General features: G+C 33.9%; 14 protein-coding genes across 14 annotated transcripts; 5 read left to right on the top strand and 9 right to left on the bottom strand.

The window, feature by feature from the left end:
• Positions 1–706: 706 nt before the first annotated feature.
• RO3G_16466 (uncharacterized protein) lies at positions 707–934 on the top strand (the record flags this gene model as incomplete). The annotated part of the gene is made up of 1 exon (XM_067671050.1): positions 707–934. The coding sequence occupies one exon, from the start codon at positions 707–709 to the stop codon at positions 932–934; it is 228 nt and encodes a 75-aa protein (XP_067527151.1).
• Positions 935–1,419: 485 nt separating this feature from the next.
• RO3G_16467 (uncharacterized protein) lies at positions 1,420–2,394 on the top strand (the record flags this gene model as incomplete). The annotated part of the gene is made up of 4 exons (XM_067671051.1): positions 1,420–1,423; positions 1,580–1,621; positions 1,678–1,700; positions 1,774–2,394. The coding sequence occupies 4 exons, from the start codon at positions 1,420–1,422 to the stop codon at positions 2,392–2,394; spliced, it is 690 nt and encodes a 229-aa protein (XP_067527152.1).
• Positions 2,395–2,927: 533 nt separating this feature from the next.
• Positions 2,928–4,176, bottom strand: RO3G_16468 (uncharacterized protein; the record flags this gene model as incomplete). The annotated part of the gene is made up of 3 exons (XM_067671052.1): positions 2,928–3,796; positions 3,840–3,931; positions 4,043–4,176. The coding sequence occupies 3 exons, from the start codon at positions 4,174–4,176 to the stop codon at positions 2,928–2,930; spliced, it is 1,095 nt and encodes a 364-aa protein (XP_067527153.1).
• A 482-nt stretch (positions 4,177–4,658) lies between these two features.
• Positions 4,659–5,584, bottom strand: RO3G_16469 (uncharacterized protein; the record flags this gene model as incomplete). The annotated part of the gene is made up of 2 exons (XM_067671053.1): positions 4,659–5,143; positions 5,191–5,584. The coding sequence occupies 2 exons, from the start codon at positions 5,582–5,584 to the stop codon at positions 4,659–4,661; spliced, it is 879 nt and encodes a 292-aa protein (XP_067527154.1).
• Positions 5,585–6,669: 1,085 nt separating this feature from the next.
• On the bottom strand, positions 6,670–7,922 carry RO3G_16470 (uncharacterized protein; the record flags this gene model as incomplete). The annotated part of the gene is made up of 6 exons (XM_067671054.1): positions 6,670–6,722; positions 6,784–6,889; positions 6,956–7,557; positions 7,611–7,725; positions 7,775–7,867; positions 7,920–7,922. 6 exons carry the CDS (start codon positions 7,920–7,922, stop codon positions 6,670–6,672), a joined length of 972 nt encoding a protein of 323 aa, XP_067527155.1.
• A 607-nt stretch (positions 7,923–8,529) lies between these two features.
• RO3G_16471 (uncharacterized protein) lies at positions 8,530–10,074 on the bottom strand (the record flags this gene model as incomplete). The annotated part of the gene is made up of 6 exons (XM_067671055.1): positions 8,530–8,829; positions 8,884–9,047; positions 9,107–9,512; positions 9,574–9,722; positions 9,782–9,892; positions 9,948–10,074. The coding sequence occupies 6 exons, from the start codon at positions 10,072–10,074 to the stop codon at positions 8,530–8,532; spliced, it is 1,257 nt and encodes a 418-aa protein (XP_067527156.1).
• Positions 10,075–11,273: 1,199 nt separating this feature from the next.
• RO3G_16472 (uncharacterized protein) lies at positions 11,274–11,997 on the bottom strand (the record flags this gene model as incomplete). The annotated part of the gene is made up of 3 exons (XM_067671056.1): positions 11,274–11,783; positions 11,825–11,914; positions 11,983–11,997. 3 exons carry the CDS (start codon positions 11,995–11,997, stop codon positions 11,274–11,276), a joined length of 615 nt encoding a protein of 204 aa, XP_067527157.1.
• Positions 11,998–12,161: 164 nt separating this feature from the next.
• On the top strand, positions 12,162–12,833 carry RO3G_16473 (uncharacterized protein; the record flags this gene model as incomplete). The annotated part of the gene is made up of 1 exon (XM_067671057.1): positions 12,162–12,833. One exon carries the CDS (start codon positions 12,162–12,164, stop codon positions 12,831–12,833), a length of 672 nt encoding a protein of 223 aa, XP_067527158.1.
• Positions 12,834–13,173: 340 nt separating this feature from the next.
• RO3G_16474 (uncharacterized protein) lies at positions 13,174–14,376 on the bottom strand (the record flags this gene model as incomplete). Its single annotated transcript, XM_067671058.1, has 3 exons — positions 13,174–13,824; positions 13,873–14,225; positions 14,346–14,376. The coding sequence occupies 3 exons, from the start codon at positions 14,374–14,376 to the stop codon at positions 13,174–13,176; spliced, it is 1,035 nt and encodes a 344-aa protein (XP_067527159.1).
• Positions 14,377–14,749: 373 nt separating this feature from the next.
• Positions 14,750–15,740, top strand: RO3G_16475 (uncharacterized protein; the record flags this gene model as incomplete). The annotated part of the gene is made up of 4 exons (XM_067671059.1): positions 14,750–14,830; positions 14,888–15,250; positions 15,305–15,393; positions 15,452–15,740. The coding sequence occupies 4 exons, from the start codon at positions 14,750–14,752 to the stop codon at positions 15,738–15,740; spliced, it is 822 nt and encodes a 273-aa protein (XP_067527160.1).
• Positions 15,741–16,435: 695 nt separating this feature from the next.
• RO3G_16476 (uncharacterized protein) lies at positions 16,436–16,699 on the bottom strand (the record flags this gene model as incomplete). The annotated part of the gene is made up of 2 exons (XM_067671060.1): positions 16,436–16,577; positions 16,635–16,699. The coding sequence occupies 2 exons, from the start codon at positions 16,697–16,699 to the stop codon at positions 16,436–16,438; spliced, it is 207 nt and encodes a 68-aa protein (XP_067527161.1).
• A 2,452-nt stretch (positions 16,700–19,151) lies between these two features.
• RO3G_16477 (mitochondrial 54S ribosomal protein uL13m) lies at positions 19,152–19,758 on the top strand (the record flags this gene model as incomplete). The annotated part of the gene is made up of 4 exons (XM_067671061.1): positions 19,152–19,172; positions 19,230–19,353; positions 19,413–19,567; positions 19,618–19,758. The coding sequence occupies 4 exons, from the start codon at positions 19,152–19,154 to the stop codon at positions 19,756–19,758; spliced, it is 441 nt and encodes a 146-aa protein (XP_067527162.1).
• Positions 19,759–19,987: 229 nt separating this feature from the next.
• RO3G_16478 (uncharacterized protein) lies at positions 19,988–20,456 on the bottom strand (the record flags this gene model as incomplete). Its single annotated transcript, XM_067671062.1, has 4 exons — positions 19,988–20,063; positions 20,209–20,252; positions 20,323–20,393; positions 20,429–20,456. The coding sequence occupies 4 exons, from the start codon at positions 20,454–20,456 to the stop codon at positions 19,988–19,990; spliced, it is 219 nt and encodes a 72-aa protein (XP_067527163.1).
• Positions 20,457–20,800: 344 nt separating this feature from the next.
• On the bottom strand, positions 20,801–21,547 carry RO3G_16479 (uncharacterized protein; the record flags this gene model as incomplete). Its single annotated transcript, XM_067671063.1, has 4 exons — positions 20,801–21,056; positions 21,116–21,216; positions 21,281–21,343; positions 21,398–21,547. 4 exons carry the CDS (start codon positions 21,545–21,547, stop codon positions 20,801–20,803), a joined length of 570 nt encoding a protein of 189 aa, XP_067527164.1.
• Positions 21,548–21,922: the final 375 nt, after the last annotated feature.

Below are 21,922 nucleotides of genomic sequence, written 5' to 3' on the forward strand. Positions count from 1 at the left end.
GCTTTCAATGTCTCTTTGGACATATGGATAACAGCAGGAGTATTTCTCTTATATGAGTCTGGCTTTCGACCCCACTGAGATTAACACAAACCAATATCTAGCTCTTTCTTTGCGGGCAGTATCCAGTTCCAAAGCGGTGTCATTAGGCCTTAGCATTCAAGAAATCAAGAAGCATGCTAACTGAGTCTAACCAGTCAAACATCTGAAAATTATTACTGTAAGCCGTCATCACAAGCACCCAACGGCACGAAAACTGCAAAACCGTATCACATTGGGTATCGGAGTGGAGGCAAGTGGGATTGCTTTAGCCCAAATGACAAGCAGTACTACTGTTGTTGAAACGAAGATAGAAAATGTGATACATACCCGCCCCTGGTATAAACGGTGGATTCCTCAGTGGTCTACCTTTCTCTTCCAAAAACATGTATCACAAAAAAAATTTAATTATGATGACTAGCTTTGAAAGATATAAGGAAAAAAAAAGGATAGAAAAGTTCTTATTGTTATTTCTATATGGAAAATAAAGCGCGGCTTTGAGAGCATGTATCGCACTGGAAGTTGGAGTGAAGGCAACATTAGTAATGATCACCAAAAAGTTTGAATGTACCAAAAAACTCTTGATTGGCCAAAAAAAAAATTTTTTTTCAAAGGCAAATCACTGTATGCTTCATTTTTTCGGTGCCTACACATGCACCAACGACTACAAATGTCTTCCACCGAGCCTGATCCCTTGTCCTTCCTTTTAAACAAATTACCAACCAAACGCAAGAACAGTACTCTCAAACATCCCTCATCAACTCCCTCAGCCTGGACTGTCCGCTGGCCTACTATCTACCAAATTCTATTCGAACTCGACTACCTCCATCATGGCAAGATCCCTTCAGAAATTCCCTCACTTGGAACCAAGTTGGTGAACTGGCTCGGCAAGATCTAACCTAGTATCCGATCATGCTTTTCCTTTCTCCTCTTCCCTTCTCTGTCTTTTTTTCCCTTTTTGCCTATCAAAAAGGTTTTTAGCTCTTTAACCATTTCTTGATCTAGCCCGGACAATTGAATCACAAAAGTAATTATGTGCTCACGTGGGTTTTAATTATTTTATTTTATATAAATAAAAGTCACTTTAATCATAGCTTCATTTTTTCCCCTTCTTTTTTTTAGTATGCACGTAATTGTTTTTTTAATATATGTTTTATTACTGCCATTGATTTCTATCAGTGCATCAGATAATATAAAAAGCATATTACTCTATCTTCATGCTATTGGTTTAACATGTATTGTATATAACGCAATACATTCTGTGCTCTCGAGAAGCAAGGATGCAAAGCGTACTTTAAACCAAGAAAAAGACCTGTACGGATTGAAACATACTTTATTAAACATCCAGGTACCACCTGCAACCCTTTGGTTCAATGTAGGCCTATGGGTAGACAATACGAATCTATATCCTGAGGCATGCGAGAATTTGATATCAAAAGTTGCTCGATACGCTAATGTGCAAAAAAATAAAAGCGTATTAGGTTAGTCATATAGGTCATGATAGGATAGCTTTTGGAGTTGAAACTGATACGCTATTAATTAGATGTAGGATTTGGGTGTGGCGATTCTTGTAAATATTTGGAAGGTAAACCAATAAAAGAAATAGACACATGTCAATACTTTGATTAATTGTTCTTGAAGAAAAACTCGGTTGTCGAGTGACTGTAAGACGGAAGCTAAAAGACATCGAGTCATTCTCACTCTATTCCTTTTTTTCTTCTTCTCTCTCTTTCTTAGGGTATCACCAATGAACTATCCCAAGTACGAATGGCCAATGAAAGATTATCTGCCGATCAAAAGCAGCGGATCCATCATTTACATGGTTCAGCCGAAAATTTAGACGATTTAATTCAACCTTTTACAAAAGCCTTTGACCATATACTTTGCATTGACTCGGCATACCACTACAACACGCGGTGGGATTTCTTCAAGAGTGCTTTCAAATATTTGAAGGACAGTGGAGGAACTCTTGGCTTATTTGATTTTACTCTACACCCTGCTTTGTTTCAATCTCTAAAGCAATCATCATGGAAACTTTACGCATTCAAAACTCTCTGTAACTTTATTCATGTACCCTCTGACAATCTTTTGGCTACCCCAGAAGAATACAAGCAGAAGCTTTATGATGCTGGCTTCAAAAATGTTCAATTGGAAACAGTGGCTACTGAACATGTATTCGATGGTTTATCTCGCTTCATGCGCCAACAACTTCTCAATGCATCTAAATATGGCATTAATGTAAGCCTTTCAGACAAGTTATTCTTATGCGGTGCATGCTTTGTCTTTAATCTTTTAGCTAAAAACGATTGGTTGACCCCTTTGCTAGTTTCTGCAGAAAAGCAAGAAAGTGCACCATGAACCATGTCTGGCTGTGATTAATCTTTTCTTCTTTTTCAAGATAATTTAACTACATTTAAGAATTATTCCAATTGCTGTTTAATAAAATCAAAACTTTAAATACTATTATGAAATAAAACGCATTATGCGGAATATACAAAAAGCCTATGGAATTGTTGGTCATGGCTGATACATTTACAATGAGGAAAACGTATTATTCAATTATCTCTTTTTTCATTCAAGTCATTAAAAGATTGTTATGACCAGTAGTTCATGATTATAGCCCTCTAGACTATTGAAATAGCCGTCTTTTGTATGCTTTCTAATCCTGTCTTATTGAATAAATACTCAAGATTCACAGTAGCTGATTATAAGTAGCGTGGTTTTTATGTTATGTAAGCTGTGTGTATAGTGTGACAAAAGGAAGAAGGATAACTTTTTATTTACAAATGAAAATGATATAGGAACATAAATTTATGTCTTTCTGTTTTTATATGCTACAGGTGCATGTAGATTCAAAAAAAAAAAAAAGAAATGAGAAGGTGATAAGTACTTTACCATGTATTTCGACTTTGATAAAATTCTCTACTTCTTGTAACTGGTGGTCCTTCATATTCAATACTTTCAGGATCGTCCGTCATTGCATTACCAAAAGAGAATTGTCCAAAGCGACGCTGAAAGACAATGACCTTTCTTGTTAACGTATCCATAATTTCTAGTGGTGTTTGTTGATCTTTAGGTTTATTTATACTTTCTAAAGCTTCTTCTGCCACAGACTTTTCGATATCCGTGAATCGATCTTCTTCTTCCAAAGGTATTGTACTTGCACTACTCAATGAGGATGAAGGAGATGAGGCATGATCAAATTGACCAGGTATAAGAATTGGTGTTGGTTTTCTGTTATATCTAACATTTGTCACAGTCACTGCATTATATTTCTCTTCTTGCTCCAATTCAACCATCGTTCTTGTCATTGTTTCATTCATTTGAGCGTCAATCAACTTTCGCTTTTTACATAACTCATTTTCTTCTTCTTCCTCTTCTTTTTCTTCTTGTAATAGCCTTTCCTTTGTTCTTTTTTTCCCAGTAGTTATCTCTACTTGCAATGAACAAATGTATTCTAGTATTTGGTTTGCTCTCTTATTCATTTCTGAAATCGTCATACGAACAGAGGGTGTACGTACTTTTGCAGGAGGAGAAGTTTCACGAGCAGATGGAGACAGATGCTCAAATAAAATGCTACTAGTACTTGTTGGTGTTGGCATCTCTGGCTGTGGGGTGGATGTACGTGATCTCGGCGTCTTGTGGGATCGACGTGTTGAATTATTAGATGATTTTCGGGTATTATTATTTCCTGGTAAGCGGGATTTCTTTTCATTCTTTATGCTTCGTCTTTTCGGTCGACTCGATTTATTTTCACAGTCTAATTTTGCTGTTAATCCCGGTTTATACCAATCAATGCTTACCTTCTTCTGCAGGAGATTCTGCTGTAGGTTCAGTGTTGATTAATTCTGGCAGCTCTTTTGTAACTTCTTCTGATGAACTAGAGGCTTCTCTACTATTTAATGTGGTTCGTTTTTTATTGCTTTTTGAAGGTTTATAATATCTACGCGTTTTACTGTTATTAACAATTAGTCTCATAAATTTAAAAAGAAACCACAAAACTCACTTGTCATAACCTTTAATTTGGACATGATATTCAGGTCGACATTGCTCACAAAAATATTGGTCCGGAATATCTTCTTCTTCCAATCCCATACACTGACAATGCTGCCATACTTCACAGTCGTCACAACATACCATTAAACCAATGCTGTCTGTGGGAATAAAATTAGTTTTCCCCTTTTTTTTCTTCTTAATTAGGTGACTTACGTTGTTTGCCACAAACACAACGGGTAACAGATTCATCTTCAGCACTTTCTTCCTCTTCTTCTTCTTCCTCGGAGACAACAACTGGTTCAGGTGCTTTTTGTTTTCTTCCGTTGCTACTGTTATGTGCTACTCTTGGTCTTGAAGAAAGTGCTGCTCCAAGTCAAAAGAAAAAGGTTTAGAGCATTGGTTATATGAAGGATGAAAAATAATAAAAAAAAAAGAGAGAATCCTTACTCATATTTACAAATGCAAGATTATACGAAAAAAAAAAAAAAAAAAAAAGAAAAAAAAAAATAAAAAAGAAAGAAAAAAAAAAGTGCCTGTTTATTTTCGAAAAAAGAAAAAAAAATGTGAATATGAATGACAGCAAAATAAATAATGATACAAATGAAATTTATCAAATTCTTTTCAAACTACGGCAGCTTGTCACTATAATCATTGACTCTCTTCCATTCAGTAATAACAGCTATTGCTCTCTTTTTCATAAAGTGAGAACTAATAGTAGTAGCAATTGTCATAACAATGACGACAGCAATCACCATGATATTACCATACAACACAATTCGATCCACATCCAAACTACTTTCAACCATGATCACCTTTGCAATAAACTCACACATGAGAAGCACGCTCCAAGCAAATGTGACGAGATAGCAAAATTTTCGAAAGACGTGGACATGTTCCCAATTAAAATCCATTACAGGCGCAGAGTGTTTTGTGCCCTCACGGTCTGTCCAAGTGATAGGCGGGGAATTGGAAAACATTTGTTGAGAGATCAAGAAAACCATTGGTCGGATTGTGAACCATCTTGTTTTCAAAGGGATCAGTGTGATAAAGAACATGACACTGATCAGTGCTGTCACAGTTGAGTCACGTAATAAAGTTGCTCGAACATCCCCTGTAAGATGATGAATAACTGTGTCAGTTGTCAACCTTTGTATTTACCTGTAATAAGAGACAAGATAGCAGAGACAACATAAGAAAGGACAACAATACAACCCAAGATTTCCACCCTTCTTTTTTTGATAAACGTATAGGCTGTGTGCAACAGTGGCGGAATACCAGACAAGATAAGAGCAACCAATTGACTAAGCCATATTTTTGTGACATAGTAAATGGCAAGAGGAATACCAACATCAATCACAAGCATAGATATCAATGGCCTAAAGGCCACAAAGAGTATAATCATCTTTTCCTTGAATGTACGTGGTGATGTCTCATCTTGATTGTCGGTTTGTCCGGCAGTAACAGATGAACGCATATCATTAGAACTGTTGGGTGTCAAAGATAATGATCTCTCTTCACTGTCGATTTTAGTTAATTGTTTGGTTTCTGTCATATTTGACTGATTTGATTTCCTATTTAAAAAAAAGTGGGGGAAGTGAAAAGTTGATCTAGCTTTTATAAAAAAATCATTGAAAGGAACAGTTGCATTCGGTGAATTGTTTCCTTTTTAGGTGAATTTGCTCCGCACAGTGCTTTTTTTTTTTTTTTTTTTTTTTTTTTTTTTTTTTTTTTTTTTCTGTCAAGTTGTTCTGGTTGTTCTTTATTAAACTTGTGTACTGTGGCTTCTATTTTGATTATCAAAGCTTCCTTAGAATATTCAATACGAGAGTCCAATCCGCATTATATAAACATCAAAGTAAATTTCACTTATTACCGTATATGTTAAGCTATTCTTGATGCATCTTATATAGACATTTTTTACTTTCAAGATTATTAAATCTTGATAGCAAATAAACATAATTGTACTTGGGAGTCTATGTTATTATTTTCAAACCTGGCTGAAAGATCATTCGTACAACATAAATCGTCTGTGTCACCAAAGCACTGTGGCTAGGTTTTTCTTTGATTTCCAGGAACAAAAATTTACGTAATGAAATTCAATCAAGATCGTTGTAAAAATTCTATTTTGTATCAACTTTATTGTATATTTATCCCGTTTTAATTTGAATACTTGGTAAATTTGGCACATCACAAGATACATTAATGACTACCTAGTTAGTTAGCCACACATTACACCAAGATGTTATCATAGATCAGCATAGTAAACTGCTAAGCAGTATGGATTCACAAGGTCTATTATCAATTTAGAAATTCTTTCTTGGAACATATCATCTTTTGTATGTTTGAAGGTGCTGCAGATCTTTCTATTAAAAGAAAGCTGGCTCATGGATTCGGTACACATGTACAATTTGATAAAGATAGAAAACTCTCCGGAAACTGGCACAAGATATCACTTTATCTAACCGTTTCTTTAGAATGAACAAAAACAAACAACTACAAATCTTTTACGTAGTATCATGAAAGCCACTGCTTTCACCATGTTTCGCCCTTGGTCAATTATGGTGCTTAAGTTTCGTGTTTGTATTGTGCACACCATTTTCATTTTTGGCCCTTTCATAAGCCTGTTTGATCGGCTACTTACGATTTACACTCTAAAATCCATTTGGATTCCTTTTCAAGTGTTAAAGGATCTATAAAGTCAAGTAATTCATTCGGTTTTTATTGGAAGCCTCAGAGGATGCAAATATTTACTTATTTGTTCCAAGATTGCATAAGCAATGGGGCTCTTAGTTTTATACAATACTAAAAACAATATAAACGCAGTCATAAAGTTGACTCCAGCATACTTTAATGCAGCCTAACATAACATGAGTTAGTCTTTTAGAAAAAGAACAATGCTAGCATTCATTTTCTTTTGCTTTACCTTGATCACCCATTTCCATCCATCATCTTCACTACCCCGATCACTTTCTTTTGGTTGCTCATCTCTTTTTGGTTGTATCGGCCTCTTTTTATCTCTTTCTACCAATTCTATACGCAAGTCGTCAATACGTCCACTTAATGTAATCATCTCATTCTGTAAAGATTCAAATGCTTGCTTCGTTGCCGGCCCAAGAGCACGAAAGGGTTCATGTTGTGTTGTGTACACTGATCTCCGGTGATCTTGTGATGTGAAATTAATCGACCTTGCGGAGGGTAGCTGTAAGGAACTGGCGACTGAAGTTGGTGTTTTCACGTTTCTTTCCTTGATGGCAGGATGCTGAACCCAAGGATTCGTGTTCATCATTCGTTGTTCGTCTTCTTCTTCTTCATGAAATGTGTTTGATAATAGATCTCTACCACTTGTCTGTAATCCTCTCCGCGTCATACTCATGGAAGATGGTGGCCTCATAGGAAATTGACGCGGTGTTGCAGGTGCAGTGACCATAGTTTGTGTTGAGGCCACTGAAGGGGGTCGACGGAAAGATGGACTTTGTATGTTCCGAAGATAGTCTCTTTCTTCTTCATTTGATGCTTCACTTGTATCTATTTACACATAACTTATAATTCGCTCTCAAGTAGTATAATACATGATATACCATCAATATCTGATAATTCACCATCACTGCTATCATTGTCCCCTGAAGGGTTCATTGCTGCAAATACATGAATGATCTTTTGTGCCTCTTCTCTTCCCATATTTTTCCTATAAGCCTATTATGCTTGTAAGAGTCTTGTAACAAAAGTTCATTGCTGTTATTACTTCAGTGGCTACTTTCAGGAGGGTTTCCACATAGGAGTGCATTGCTTCTAATTGACTCATGTTTTCAAGTTTCTTCCAAGCATCCCTAAAATACTGTAAATATATATAAAGAGGAGCATAATAAGACTATGCTATTTGTTCTTACCATTTTGCTCTTCCTACTATATCAAATAAACCTGGTCTTTGTGTATGTACATTGCCTTCTGATACTTGTTTATAAAGTGCGTACAACTATCAAAAGAAAAAAAAAAATCAGTTGCATATAATTTATTATGGTCTTGTTTTTACTTCTAGTTTTTGATTTTTTGTGGGTTGAAAATCAGAACTTGCAGGTAAATTTTGTACAAAATGTAAAGCTTTATTATATCTTTGATGTATAAAACGATCTGTGTACTGAGGAGGTATATGAGACATAAGAAAAAAAAAAAAAAAAAAATACAAAAAAAAGGGGGGGAAAGGGAATTTTCACATGAGGTTGGGTTCAACAACGGGAAAAAAGTAACTGTTTATAACCCAGCCAATCCTTTTTGTGCAAAATCAATTGAGCATAAACTGTGTAATGAATGTGATTTTTACCAATTTATTGCTAATAAACAAGCCTGTTATATCAGGAGAGTTTTTAGTTACAAATGATTGAATTTTTCTTGAATGTTATTTAACTATATTAAAAGCTTAATGGAAAAAAAAGATATTTATATAAATGAAAAGAAATAGAATTAAAAAAGAAAAGGAAATATAATAGAGTAGTTGACTATTTACAAGCAACCACAGGACAAAGCAGTTAGACAAGCGGAAAGGAAGCCTCTCTTTTGATCCTCTGTCTGTACTTGATTATTATCCATTGTATTATAATTGACAATGGCTGTATCAGATAACATCGGTTGTGCTGATCTATAGGTGTGTCGGCTATAACGCTTACTTGTATTATTAGTATTATTATTATTATTAGTAGTATTCGTAGTAGTTGGTGGTGTCGTGGTATTATGTTGTCTGGGTGTAACTGCATTATTTAAAGCAGCTACTGCTGTATTTCGGCGATAATAATTGGATCGATACTTTTTATAGTTGTGTTAGTTAGCATCCAAAAAAGACGGTCTTTTGGTCCTTACCTCCCAGCCTTTTCCATCATTTAATAGCATCCAGTCATATACACCGTCATCTATTTCACCTATTGATTCAAGTACTTTATCAAACAACTCCTTCAAATATTCATAATTAGGATTTTCTTCGAATCCAAGTCTACGCGCATACTGAAGATAAAGACCAATCTCCTCTACAATAAATGATATTGTGTTAATTGTTTTCCTTTTACCTTCATCTCTGCATCCTTACCTGGGAATCCAGCGCATAAATCATGAATGCTTGTCGTCTGTTTTTTTTCACCAATCCTTTCATATTTTTGTTTGTTTGTAGCTGCTTTCAATCCTTGCCAAGGCAAAGAGCCTCTGAGAAAGTACATAAATACGTGTCCTAGCGATTCCAAATCGTCCCGGCGAGATTGCTCTCTTCCCAAATGCGTATTGATAGACATATAACGAGCTGTACCTGAAAGACTCTTCTTTTCGCGATAAGGGATATGTTGTTTTGTTTTGGGGTCACGGTACAGTTTTCCCATACCAAAATCAATCAGGTAAATAGTATTGGCATATTTTGTGTTGGGACGACCGATTAAGAAATTATCAGGTTTGATATCACGATAAATAAGGTTACGTTCATGAATCGATTGTATACGTGTAATCTACGAACGAACATTATTACTTTTTATTGATGCTTATATTCTAACTCTTTTTTTGTTTTACCATTTGCTTAGCCAACATGGCTACTGTTTTAATAGAAAATTTACGAGAACACATATCAAACAAATCTTCAAGACTAGGTCCCAATAAATCGATCACTAATATACTGTGAAGACCTTCTTGACCAAAATAATAAGCTCCAGGGATACCAGCTATTTAGACATTAGTTTATATATATCTCTATTTGTCTTCTATATATGCTGTATTTTACGTAGACCCGCCAAGACCTTATAGGTTCTGTATTCATCACGTAATTGAGGTGCGTCCGACTTTCTTGATTCAAATTTAATAGCGACTTGCTGATTATTCATAAGATTTATACCTTTTTGTATTTGTATTTAGCATTACTTTTATCATTTGTAGTTCATTCTAGTTACCTTCATAGATAATACCAAAACTTCCTTCACCTATTTTACGTCCTACTTTATAATGAACACCTACGACATTAGAAGAGGTGACTGAAGAAGAGGAATTGGTACGTGCTTTTCGATAATGATCTGGCATATATATATACAAAGCAGGGCTCACACAGCAAAAGAAAAAATAATAATAATAAACGAAAAAAAGAGGCTGTTTATTATTTTGAAAATAATAAAAAAAAAAAAAAAAAAAAAATACTTTTTTTGGAACAGAAAAAAAAAGGAAACTATAGCAAAAAAAAAAAAAAAAAAAGATTCTCACATAATAAGAAGTAAGCTTAGTATTTATTATATATAAGCCTTACTGCTCTTTTCTATTCTGTTTTTAGGTATTCTAAAGTATTTTATATGAAAAAGTATCGGAAGAGAGAGAGGGGAAGGAATCATGCGATTTCAGATCTGACAAAAGAGCAGAAGATCTGAATTTTAAATAAACTGTTACCCATGAAAATTGAATATTAAACCAACAAAGAAACAAGTAAAAAGACAATTTCAGATTGAGCCACTTGTTCAAGTCTTTCTCAAACCAAGAATTGCAAAGAGGATATTTCAGAAAATTCCATAAAGAGTTATTTCCATAAATAACTAAGACCAATATTTTGAGAGCGTTTCATTCGCAGATTGTTACAATAAAGCACAAAATATAGTTTTTGTTTCATATTACTCTCTCACTAATAAGGCAACGAAAAAAAAAAGATGAAAAAAGAAAAATGGAAACAGGAATTCAGCACTTGATCGTATGCACGTCATAACTTATTCACTATAAGTTATGCTGCAGTAAAAACATTGTTGAGTGGTTCGCAATAAATTGAATGAGAAGCAGTAATAAGTTTACTGAAAAAGAATAACTATTGTTTAAGAGCAATAAATGGGTCGATAGATTGAATAATGACAAAATTAAGTATAATGTTAAACGCTTGGGAGTTTTTTTTTTTTTTTTCATTTTTGGATAAATAAATGAAGGCAAAGCTTTAGTTTTAACAGGTAAAAGCAAAAGTATATTTTTAATATAATCACTTTCAGGAAATGTTACATATTTATTAATAAACAGGGTTTATATGAAAAAAATTTAAGACCAGTAAGAAAGCTTGACCGATGGGGAAGTAAATTTCTACGAATATTAGATGTGCTGTTAGTCCCGTTTTGCGTTGTGCACAAGATTGTCAAAATGAAAATGCAGCAAAGAAAAATGATATCAATTGAAATCCCGATTACCAACATTCTACTGATTATGGCTTTAGAATAGATTAACGTTTAAACAAAGAGCAATAAAAATGATATTTATTATTCGATAGACATATCAAATGTAATGGGTGTATTGATAGGCCTGTAACGATAATCATTTAAGCAAGCATTTATATACAATATACCCTCCTCATCGAATGTATAGCCATGCGCTTCATGTATATGACCAAATATGGACACTTTAGGTTTAATCTGTTTAATTTTATCTCTCAAGTAACAGCAACCTACATGTCTACTATTCCTTATAACTTGATCTTGATATCCAAAGGGTGGTGTGTGACTCACAAGGATATCTACCGGGGGGATATCGTTCCAGATGTTAGACATATCTTCGAGCATGAATGCACCGCCCAAATGTATAGGTGCATAAGGAGAAACAAATAGCCTGAGAGAACCTAATTCAGGAGGGAGTTGATAGAATTGGTGTTCAAGGTAGGTTAGTTTGTTGAATTCCATGAGTGCAAGTATCTTTTGTTTTTCTCTGAAGCCGCCAAAATCTTCATCCAAGTAATGGTCGTGATTACCGCCTGTAATAATCTTGATTCTACACTAGTATGTTAATATAAAGAATGTACATATAAAAAGTATACTCGCTTGTGTGGTAAAGAGCCTAGCCATTCTATCACTTCTACAAATTCGTTCGTTGTACTTCTTCTAGTAATGTCACCAGCATGAACTTGCTAATGAAATGAATATATAAAAAGAAAGAAAAAAAAAAAAGTAAAGAAAAACTAGAATAACCACTTACTGAGGATGTCTCCATCAGGTATATTGAAGTTTGTTTTGCTGTGTGTGTCTGAAATGCAAACGACACGAATGTAGTTTTCCTTTTTGGTGTTGGTATTATTCACTATAATCATTTATCAAGAAAAAAAAAAAAAAGAATAAAAAATAATTTTCCTCTTTTTTCCTTTTGTTGTATAAAATATGGAAGATGTTGATTCAGATTTACCTACACTAGATCAAGTATTGAGTAGAAAAACTTTACCACCCATCTGCTTGTATAACTTTTATATTATTATGAGAGATAGATTGAAAATGGAAGAGGTGTTAGACTTTTATTTGGACTTACAACACCATGAATTAGTATGGAGAAGATATGTCAAGACGATGCATCGTACAGGACATTTATCAGAGACTGACCTGAGTGAAGGATTTCAATCGCCTCGACTGCTAAGCAGACTCTCTCAACGTCCATCCACTTTGGACAGTGAAAAGATACCTAGTCGTAAAGACTTGTCGGATTCATCACAACGATTAATCCTAAGATACCTTATGCCTTCAGCGACAAAAGAAGTAACTCAGTTACCTATTGAATTAAGACAGAGACTTTGCAAAGAATTAGAAAAGGAGGAAAATGCAAGGGATGATCCTTTGCTATTTTCTGAGGCTAAAAATTATGTGTTTGAATACATGCAGCGATTTGCTTATCCCAAATTTTTGAAATTGAAAGTGTGGGGGAATGTGACACTGTATCAGCAAATAAGTCGGTTAATTCTTGGCTTAGTTTCCTTGTTTGCTGCATTGACTACTTCACTTTCTTTGATCTTTCTAGGCTATCCACAATGGAGGACACGCTTTTGGGTAAGCAGTCGATAGGTTCGTGCATACGATAGAGGAGTATGAACTGATGCCTATAATCAGGTACTATTACCTTTCTGGATTGGAATTTATAATATTTTAACTTTTTTAACCGGTTTGGATCCACTTTGGGTACTTTTGTTCAATAAAAGGTAAACATGAAAAGTACGCAATAATTGCGTGTTTAATCATTATAACAAATAGCGAGACAACTACGTTTAGATTTAATTCAATTAAACAACCACAAGTAAAGCGTATCTTAATTTCAAGGTCAATTTGGCTATTAACAATTAGTATTATTATATCCATGATTTGTGCTGTTATATTTTGTGCTATTCCACTTCATCGACTCTAATTATTAAAAATCAATGAATTTTTCTCTATAAAGATCTACACCCGATACACCATATTTCTCGTTTGTTTCTGGATATTTATCAAAATTAGAACAATCCCCTTCGCCTTGTATCTTGGGTACAAATGGAGGTTTTGTTTGTCGATTCGCTAATTTTGTAAAATCCACCGTGCTAAACCAGGCATGTTCCTTAATGTCTTGGGCACCTCCCTTTAAGTTACCAAATCGTCTGGATAAATCACTGGTCAGCAGTCGTTTCAATAAGTCTCTGGCATGCGGATCAAAAAAGGCAGGCCATCGAAGCTTGCCTTGAATGATCTTCTCGTATAATTTAAGGTGATCATCATCAAAAAATGGTGGATGACCAGCCAACATTTCAAAGATTAAGATACCCAAGCTCCACCAATCCACTGCTTTACCATAACCTTTGGATTGAATCACCTCAGGTGCTAAATAATCTGGCGTTCCACATAAAGTCCATGTAATATCAGGCACGTATTTTGCAAACCCAAAGTCAGTTATCTTAATATGTCCATTCGCGTCAATTAATACATTTTCTGGCTTCAGATCGCGATAAATGATATTCTTTGAATGAAGGTATTCTATTACAAGCACAACCTCTGCTGCGTAAAACTTTGCTACATGATCAGGAAATCTCTATGTTTGATATTAACTCAAAGCGTTAATTCTTAATTTATTGCTTACTTTAGCTTTCCTAAGGATACTAAATAATTCACCACCTGGTACATAGTCCATCACCATGTAAAGATTGATATCATCTTGAAACGTGCCCCATAGATTAACCATAAATGGATTAGTTGTTGTTTCCAATATATGCTTTTCGTTATTTGTATGCTCCACTTGTTTTAATCGTACTACTTCAGACTTTTTTAATACTTTAATGGCGTAATATCGAGCATTGTGCTTTGACTGTGACAAGTGAACTCTGCCGAAGGAACCTGTTCCAACAGTGCGTATCAACTTGAAGTCTTCTAATTTTAATTGAGCTCGATTATCATTATTACGCTTTTCTTGGTATAATGGCTGTTGTTGCTTCACTTTTTATTTCTTATATATAAGATTAATCAAAAAGAAAGCAATATTTTATTCTACCTTCTCTATCTTCTTCTTTTTAGTAAGTTTTGGTTACATTCACCCCTTTCATTTTTTTTTATTACCTGCACTATTTAAAGTTGATGCATCTTCCATTTTCGGTTTTTCTTCCTTGTCTTGTGTTGTGCTACCGAATCCAAAGAAAGACCGACGAGAATTTGACTTTGACTCGCTATTTATTGAGCTATTCCTTGTTGCTCTATTCATCAACTTGTGTATAAACGACATATTTTTCTAGCCGAAAAAGAGAGAGAGGGGAGAGTAAAAATTGATTACTGTATTTTTTTTTTATTCCAGAAAAATTAAAACTCAAATGACTGCTTTTAACAAGCTCATCCCCCTTTTTTTTGTCGCCAAGGAAACATCTTTTGTACAATGTAATACACGGACAAGGACATTTTTATAAACAATAGTGAAAAACTTTTTTTTATTTCTTTTTTTTTGTTTCCTTTTCTTGTTAGTACAAAAGATGTCTCTTCCAGAAATAAAAAGAATACCGTCGTTTGTTTTTCCTTTCAAAGGAATTTATTTCCTTTTGACTCGTCCAAAGGTACATATACACATAACATTTTGTACAAAAGCGATTTTCTTATTGTTTTATACATAGCAACTTTGGTTGAAAACAGTTGCTCCTATTTTATTGTCGCTTGTATTTAGTGTCTTTTCTATTGGCTTCTCTTTAAAAGTATTATTTCCTCGTCAGTTTGATAAACTGATAGAGCTGAACTGGCCAGAATGGATGTCTTGGTTTGTTTCGGCCGTGTCAGTGATTCTGGAAAGTGCTATTCTTAACTTAATCTTCTTTGCTATCCTGGTACCCATGTTTCAAGATGCTGTATTTGATGCTACCTTGAAAGCAGAGGGATTAGGTGACTTGTTGGATGATACGGAAGATATCCCTAGATTAGTCATTATTTGGCGTAATATAAAGTCAAGTGTCATTGTTCTTTGGGTGCTATTAATGACTAAGGTAAATGATAATATGGTGTCATAGTGAGAAGGAAAAATAAAACATTTAAAATAGATTTTTCTCTTAATTTTAACTGCACCTCTTCAACTGATTCCTGTCCTTGGTACTGCTTTAGCTTGTTATATTAACGGTTGGCCAACAGCGTAAGTTTAGTTTCTCATTTATTTTTTGTAATTGTATCACTCAAGCACTTTATAAAAGTTGGAGCCAACACTTGCACTACGATATCGAAATTCGTGGTCTTAAAGTTTCAGAATCTTATCGTCAAGCATGCAAAAACAAGTGGAACTACGCTAATTTTGGTGCGGTTGCGTTCGCTTTAGAGCTCATTCCCTTATTCAACTTCCTTTTCGTATGGACAAATATCGTAGGCACTGCTTTATGGGTATCATATGTTTATAAGGAAAATTTGGAAACATCCGAAGACCAAGAAGCAAGCTCTGCAAATAAGACTAGTAACGCTACCGAACAAACTCCACTTCTTCAATAAAACTGAATTTTGTCATAACCTGTAAGCAAGGAAAGAGTTTATCCATACCTGTCAATTGCTGTGCTACTTGATATGTACCACCTTTTTTTAAAAAAAAAGTTTAAAATCCCCCCTCGTCCTGTGTAATAATAAACATTTTACATAATATGTAAAAAAAAAAAAAAAAAGACCAATTACATTATAAAAACTGCTTCTTTTTCTTTAAGAAAATGTTCATGTATTATTTTTATCCAAACAAATCCCAATTTTTCACTTGAAACCCTTTCAACAGGGTCATTATTTCTTCCTTCACTGACTCTTCATTCGACTGTGCAAAGGAAATAGCAGATTCGCTACTAGATGGTGCCACTTGAGTAGGTATATTGATAGAGATCACACAATCTGTTTCCACTTGTCTTAGCCGAAGAACGACTAATATGATATCAACTGTGTTCAATGCATCCTCCTTTTCATTGAATTTTGAAATATGTTGCTTTCCGTGTAAAATATAAACTTCAGTTGTATCATGTCTATCATACATGTTTATATATTTGTGCGTGCATATGAGAAAAAAAAATCCAAAAAAAAAACTTACGGTAAAAGTGGTGTTGTTTCTTGTGGATTGAATCGTTCAACATATAACACGCTAGACTGAGCCGCCTCGTTATCATCAGATAACTGTTGAAAATGAAATCTTTTTGGAGTGTAAGCTTATTTTAAAAATTTTCAAACGACAATGTGTACCTTGCAATGTCTTGATCTTGAGCATCCACTTGTTCCAAAAGCTCAACAATTAAACTTTGCTGCGTAATGGTGTCTACAAACACCTCTTGATTATCAGGAACCTGTCGGAACTGACTATTGTTTTATTATTTCATTTAGTTTTAAGCAAGTTACGTTTTTTTCTGTCATTACCTTGCATCAAGAAAGGACTTTCCAAGAGGAATTACGATCGCTCCTCCAAACAATGATTGACTCATTTTTTTACTATTGCTAATTATAATAGAAAAAAAAAAGAGCAACAATATTTAACAACCGAATGCTTTGCCTTAAACATAAACAGCATAGCCACAATGACTGTATTTCTAAACCAGTATCAGAAAAATAAGCACATAGCTTTGATAACTAAACCAACGCATTTTTCATTTATTTCTCTTTAGTAAAAAATATATTGTAAACTTAAATTTACTGTGGTAGCATAGAGCATTCAAAAGAAAACTGCTTTATAAAAGTCACAAAGAAAATCAAGGCAATGACTGATAGCAATATGGAGGCCTTGAATCTTTCAAAGCAAATTCCTACATTTTATAGCTGCTTTTACTTATCTATTGGGCAAGCAATGTATTTTATTGGTGTAAAACAAAAGACTAAAAGGAATTTCTTGGTTCAGTATCAAAAAAAGCCATTGAACAGAACATGTTATCTTACAGTTAGCCAATACTGCCTCTATAGATAATGATGAGAGCGCATAGTAGTGTACTGTGTGACTACAAGACCGTAGGGATATACTACAACTATTTATATGCTAGAGGAAGACTTTTGACGGCCATCACACTTGTAAGATAAATTTATTAATTAAAAAAAAAGCAAAGCAACATAAAGAAAATGAAATAAGTAAAAAATGTTGATTGCAAAGTCATTTAGGAAATTGAATGTATATCATTTCATTTTGTAGCTCTTATCTCTTAATTCCACCTAATTAATCACTCACTGTCGTTTGTAAGCATTAAGGCTATATATATATATATGTACTTAAAATGGCATGATGATGTAGACTTAAGATGAAATAGAAATATACATGTTAAACCGTGTAACTATATCATCTAATAGAGAAGCGAAAAAGGGAAATCTCTTAATGTATTACTCCATACATACTCACATTACCTAAAGTTTGAATTGAAGTTAAAAACAAAAGAAGCGCCATGTAAATTTTCAAAAAAGAACACTGGTCGTAAAATCTCCTTCATATTTGAACACGATGAATACATACGAAGTTTACTTGAAGAGGATTCTCAGCTTTAAATTGAAGATATTATTAATAGTTTGTCTAAACTGTTTATCTATTTTTAAGGCACAACCTAATCATCACTTGAGGAACAACATGCTAGTGACAATCAAAAAGCCTACATTTGAATCCAAAGTTAGAAGCTCCGCCAACAATTTACAGACAAGATACGAATAGTTGAAGGAATGGAAAGACACTGATTTAGATTTCACAGAAAAATGTGTCTTTATTGATGAAGCTGAACTTCATATTGATTTTTTTTTTGTATAAGTGTAAACTTTATTAAAATCGAATTTTAATTATTCTAAGTCTGGTAAAACCAAGTGACGATTTTGTTGTAGTAAAGCTAGAGCAGCAGACAGAGACCAAGGGGTGTCATCAAAAACGCATTTCAAGTGTTGTTTCCATACAGCTAAGAAAATGAAACCGAGTTGGCACATCGTTGTAATACTTCATATTGATTTGAGGAATGATTGGGACATATCTGACCTTGGAACACCTGTCATAGTGAAGACACCAAGAATTAAAACCCCATCACATACAATCGTTGGTGCCATACACGCTTTTGGTGTCATTCATATAGCAATAAAGAAGCCACTATCAAGAAAAAAGAGTTTCAAATTTAAGAGATGGTGGCCACGCGAAAAGAATGAAAAGTGAACAAAAGTAACAAGCATGCTACAGATGAGTTTATTGCAGAGGAATCAGTGCTAGAGTACGTTGATATTAATAAGTATAATGCTCAAGATAACATCACACCTGCGTCCGAAGGTACAACAAGTGCACGCTTTATCAAATTCATTAATGTTCTGCTTGATATCATGAATGATGAAAATCTAAAGGAAAGTTATTTAGTGATGGATAATTGTACCATCCATCAATCAAAACTGATGAGCAGGAAGATTGAAGATCATGGTTATAGAGTGACGTATCTGCCCCATATTCTCCTGAATTAAATCCAATTGAACAGTTCTGGGCATTTGTAAAGGGAAGATTGAAGTATCACAGGTTGTTGACTGAAGAAAAATATCTGAAAGCATTGCTAAGGCTCGTAATGATATACCTGTTGAAAATTTGTGCAATTTTGCTAGTCATTCTAAACAACAAATTATTCATTGTTATAATAAAAACTCATTGTAAATATTCTGACTGTCTAAAAGGAAACAATTTTTGGCTTAGTGTCATTAATTTTTTGCAAAGTATAATTCATTTTTTAGCAATAGACATTGAATTTTTGCAAAGTGATAGAATGTATAGTTTTAGCTGTAATCAAGAAATGGACACCTAAAGATCATACGAAAAGTCCGACAAAGATACAGACCGAACTTTACCGGTGTCTGTGATTGAAATTGGCTGTCAATTGGGAAAAATTTGTTATGAATACCTGAAAACATAAAGACCCTGCTTTAGCTTTAAAGAATAAAAATATGTCACAAGCTGTTGGCAATGTATGTTTTTGTCAATAAGAAAATCATTGAATTAACTCAATCTCCTTTTTTTATTAGACTGCTCTTGCATATGCTCGTGTGTGGCATGTCGTTGATGCTAAACAAAGAGTTTTAGGACGTTTAGCCACTAATGTTGCAACAACTTTGATGGGAAAGCATAAACCTATTTACGATCCAGCAGGTACACAAAGATTAATAGCTTAGAAAGAAATAAAGCAACTTATAATTATTGCTTTATAGCCGATTGTGGAGATTATGTTGTTGTTATTAATGCCAAAGATGTTTTGGTTTCTGGAAAGAAAGCAGAGCAAAAATTATATCGTCACCACACCATGTATCCTGGTGGATTAAAGGAAATCAACTTTAAAGATTTGCAAGCCAAAGATTCAACAGAGGTAAACCAAAAAAAATTGAAAGCAAAACTTTTTCTAAGTATACAAAATAGCCCATTCGCAAGGCTATTTCAGGCATGTTACCAAAGAATAGACTTCGTCAAGTTAGATTGGATCGTTTAAAGATTTTTGAAGGCAGTGAACACCCTTATGAAGCTAATATTATTAAACAACATGGTGTTGAACAGCAGTAATGATATGAGAAGAAGAAAAGAGGAATTGTACAGAATATTAAAATAAAATCATCCAAAAGGAATCAATTTTAACGGAGCAAAACAATTTATTTTTTTTTTATCAACAACGGTTGTTTTTTTTATTTTATTCAATATCTTATTTTTCCTTATTCTTTTATTCTACAATCAAATCTTTCACATCCCAATCTTCATCGTATTATCAAGTAAGAAGCGTCTAGCAATCAAAGGATCATTCTTGTAAATCTTTTATTGCAATTACTAATGCATCTGAGTCCTCCATCCATTTCATCACAGGAGCATTTAAGCTGTACATGATGTCAATGACAACTCCAAAATGCATAAATTACGTCTCTATGCCTGATTTGAAAGGCGCGAGTATTCAAAATTCTTGCTTTTTCATACTTTGCCACTTAAGGCGTAGTCTATCTCGCTTTAGTAGGTGAGGATTACTCTTCGATTCCTTTTTCAATGATTTCAACAGAGGCCTCACCCCTCTATTTTCATTAATGTCATAAAATGCATTATGTGTTTATAAAAGTAAGCTACCAACAACAAATTACTTACAGTGATACTATTTGGATACAAGTTGGTAAAACTGGATGCTTCAAAACATATTCTTTTATTTTTAGACGTTTCTGTTTATAAAGAATGAAGACAATAAAATGCAAACCTATTTCCAAGCCACAGTAACGGCTCATCACTTTTATGCATTTCTATGCTCCGAAAAGCAAATGCCCAAATCAAAAAATGTACTATAACAATGAGCCTAATAATTCGTTCCAGAATAATATGATATATGAAACATTAAACGATATAATCATGTTTCATGTACTAGACAGCTACGTTCAATACTTGATTGGAATAAGAAAGATGTATACATAAAAATTCTTTTAAGAAAAATCATGCTGTTTTCTCTATCTTAGATATGTTCAGCAAGCATCTTTTTTAAAAATCATGCTCATACAATTTACTGCACAATATTTGAAGTAATCGCATTCTTCTTACCATCAATCCATATGTGATTTATATACAAAGTTTATTATTAGACTGGTTTAGCACATTTACGCAACTCAATTGTCTTTGTCTTTGGACATTGCATTTCTTGCCAAGAAATGGGTATCATAGGTACACCAGCAACACTTGTTGCAAAAATAACACCAAGTTCATTTTTAGCTGTTGACAAGACATAGGATCTTGCATCACCTAAGGAAATAACATCTGCTTTGACAATATCGCCTGGTCTAAATGAATTGTAAATCTTTACTTTATCCTTTTCTGCTGCACGAACGTCTTGCGTACTATTATTTGATAATATTTAGCATTAGAGGACTATCATTTTTTCCTGTGTCTCATTTACCGAATGACACCCATAAAATCTTCTTTGCAAGGTGTTTCTCCAACTACCATAATGGCAATAGTTGCTTGATGAGGTGCTACTCGAATGACTTTACCCGTGATCTATCAATTTTTGAATAGGCTTTTAGATCAAGTAGAATAAACGATAATAAAAGTATGCTTTTACCACACTACCAACTTCTGGTACAGCCGATTGCTCTTTTTCTTTTGATACTCTAATTGTAGGTAACTATGTTATTACAGTAAGTATTAACTAAAATTATTTTTAATCTTTCAAATTTACTTGTTCATTCTTTGACTGATCAATGTATTTGTGACCAACAACACTTGCATAAAGCAATCCATCTCTTTCATATGTTCCAGGACCTTGTATATAATCAGCTGCATATCCAAGACGTTGGCCAGGTGTAACCGCTTCAGTTTTCTTGCCCATTATAATTATTTTTCTTTAGAAATAAAAGCAGAAAGAAAAAAAGTTTGTGACTTGCAGGACTTTCGATGTGCCCTGACTTTGGACTGACTTTGAAATGTACAGTATTATCCAGATAGGACTCAATAGGACTCGTGATTTTTTACCTCAGATGAAATTTTGAGGCAATTTCCTTTTCCAATTTTTTCTCAAGTGTTGATGGGTCCTATCATTTCAGAAAATGAGAAAACTTATTAAAAAATCAAAGTATTCACCTATTGGGTCTCATTGTAGCAAGTCCTAATATTGACTTATTAAAATCGAGCTTTTAACAGTGGAGAGTAATTACCCAAAGACAGATTCAAACGTCTAAAAGGTTGACATGATTTAAAGAGATAA

The sequence above is a fragment of the Rhizopus delemar genome, genomic scaffold (genome assembly GCF_000149305.1).
Source record: "Rhizopus delemar RA 99-880 supercont3.20 genomic scaffold, whole genome shotgun sequence".
In the NCBI taxonomy this organism is placed as follows: Eukaryota; Fungi; Mucoromycota; class Mucoromycetes; order Mucorales; family Rhizopodaceae; genus Rhizopus; species Rhizopus delemar.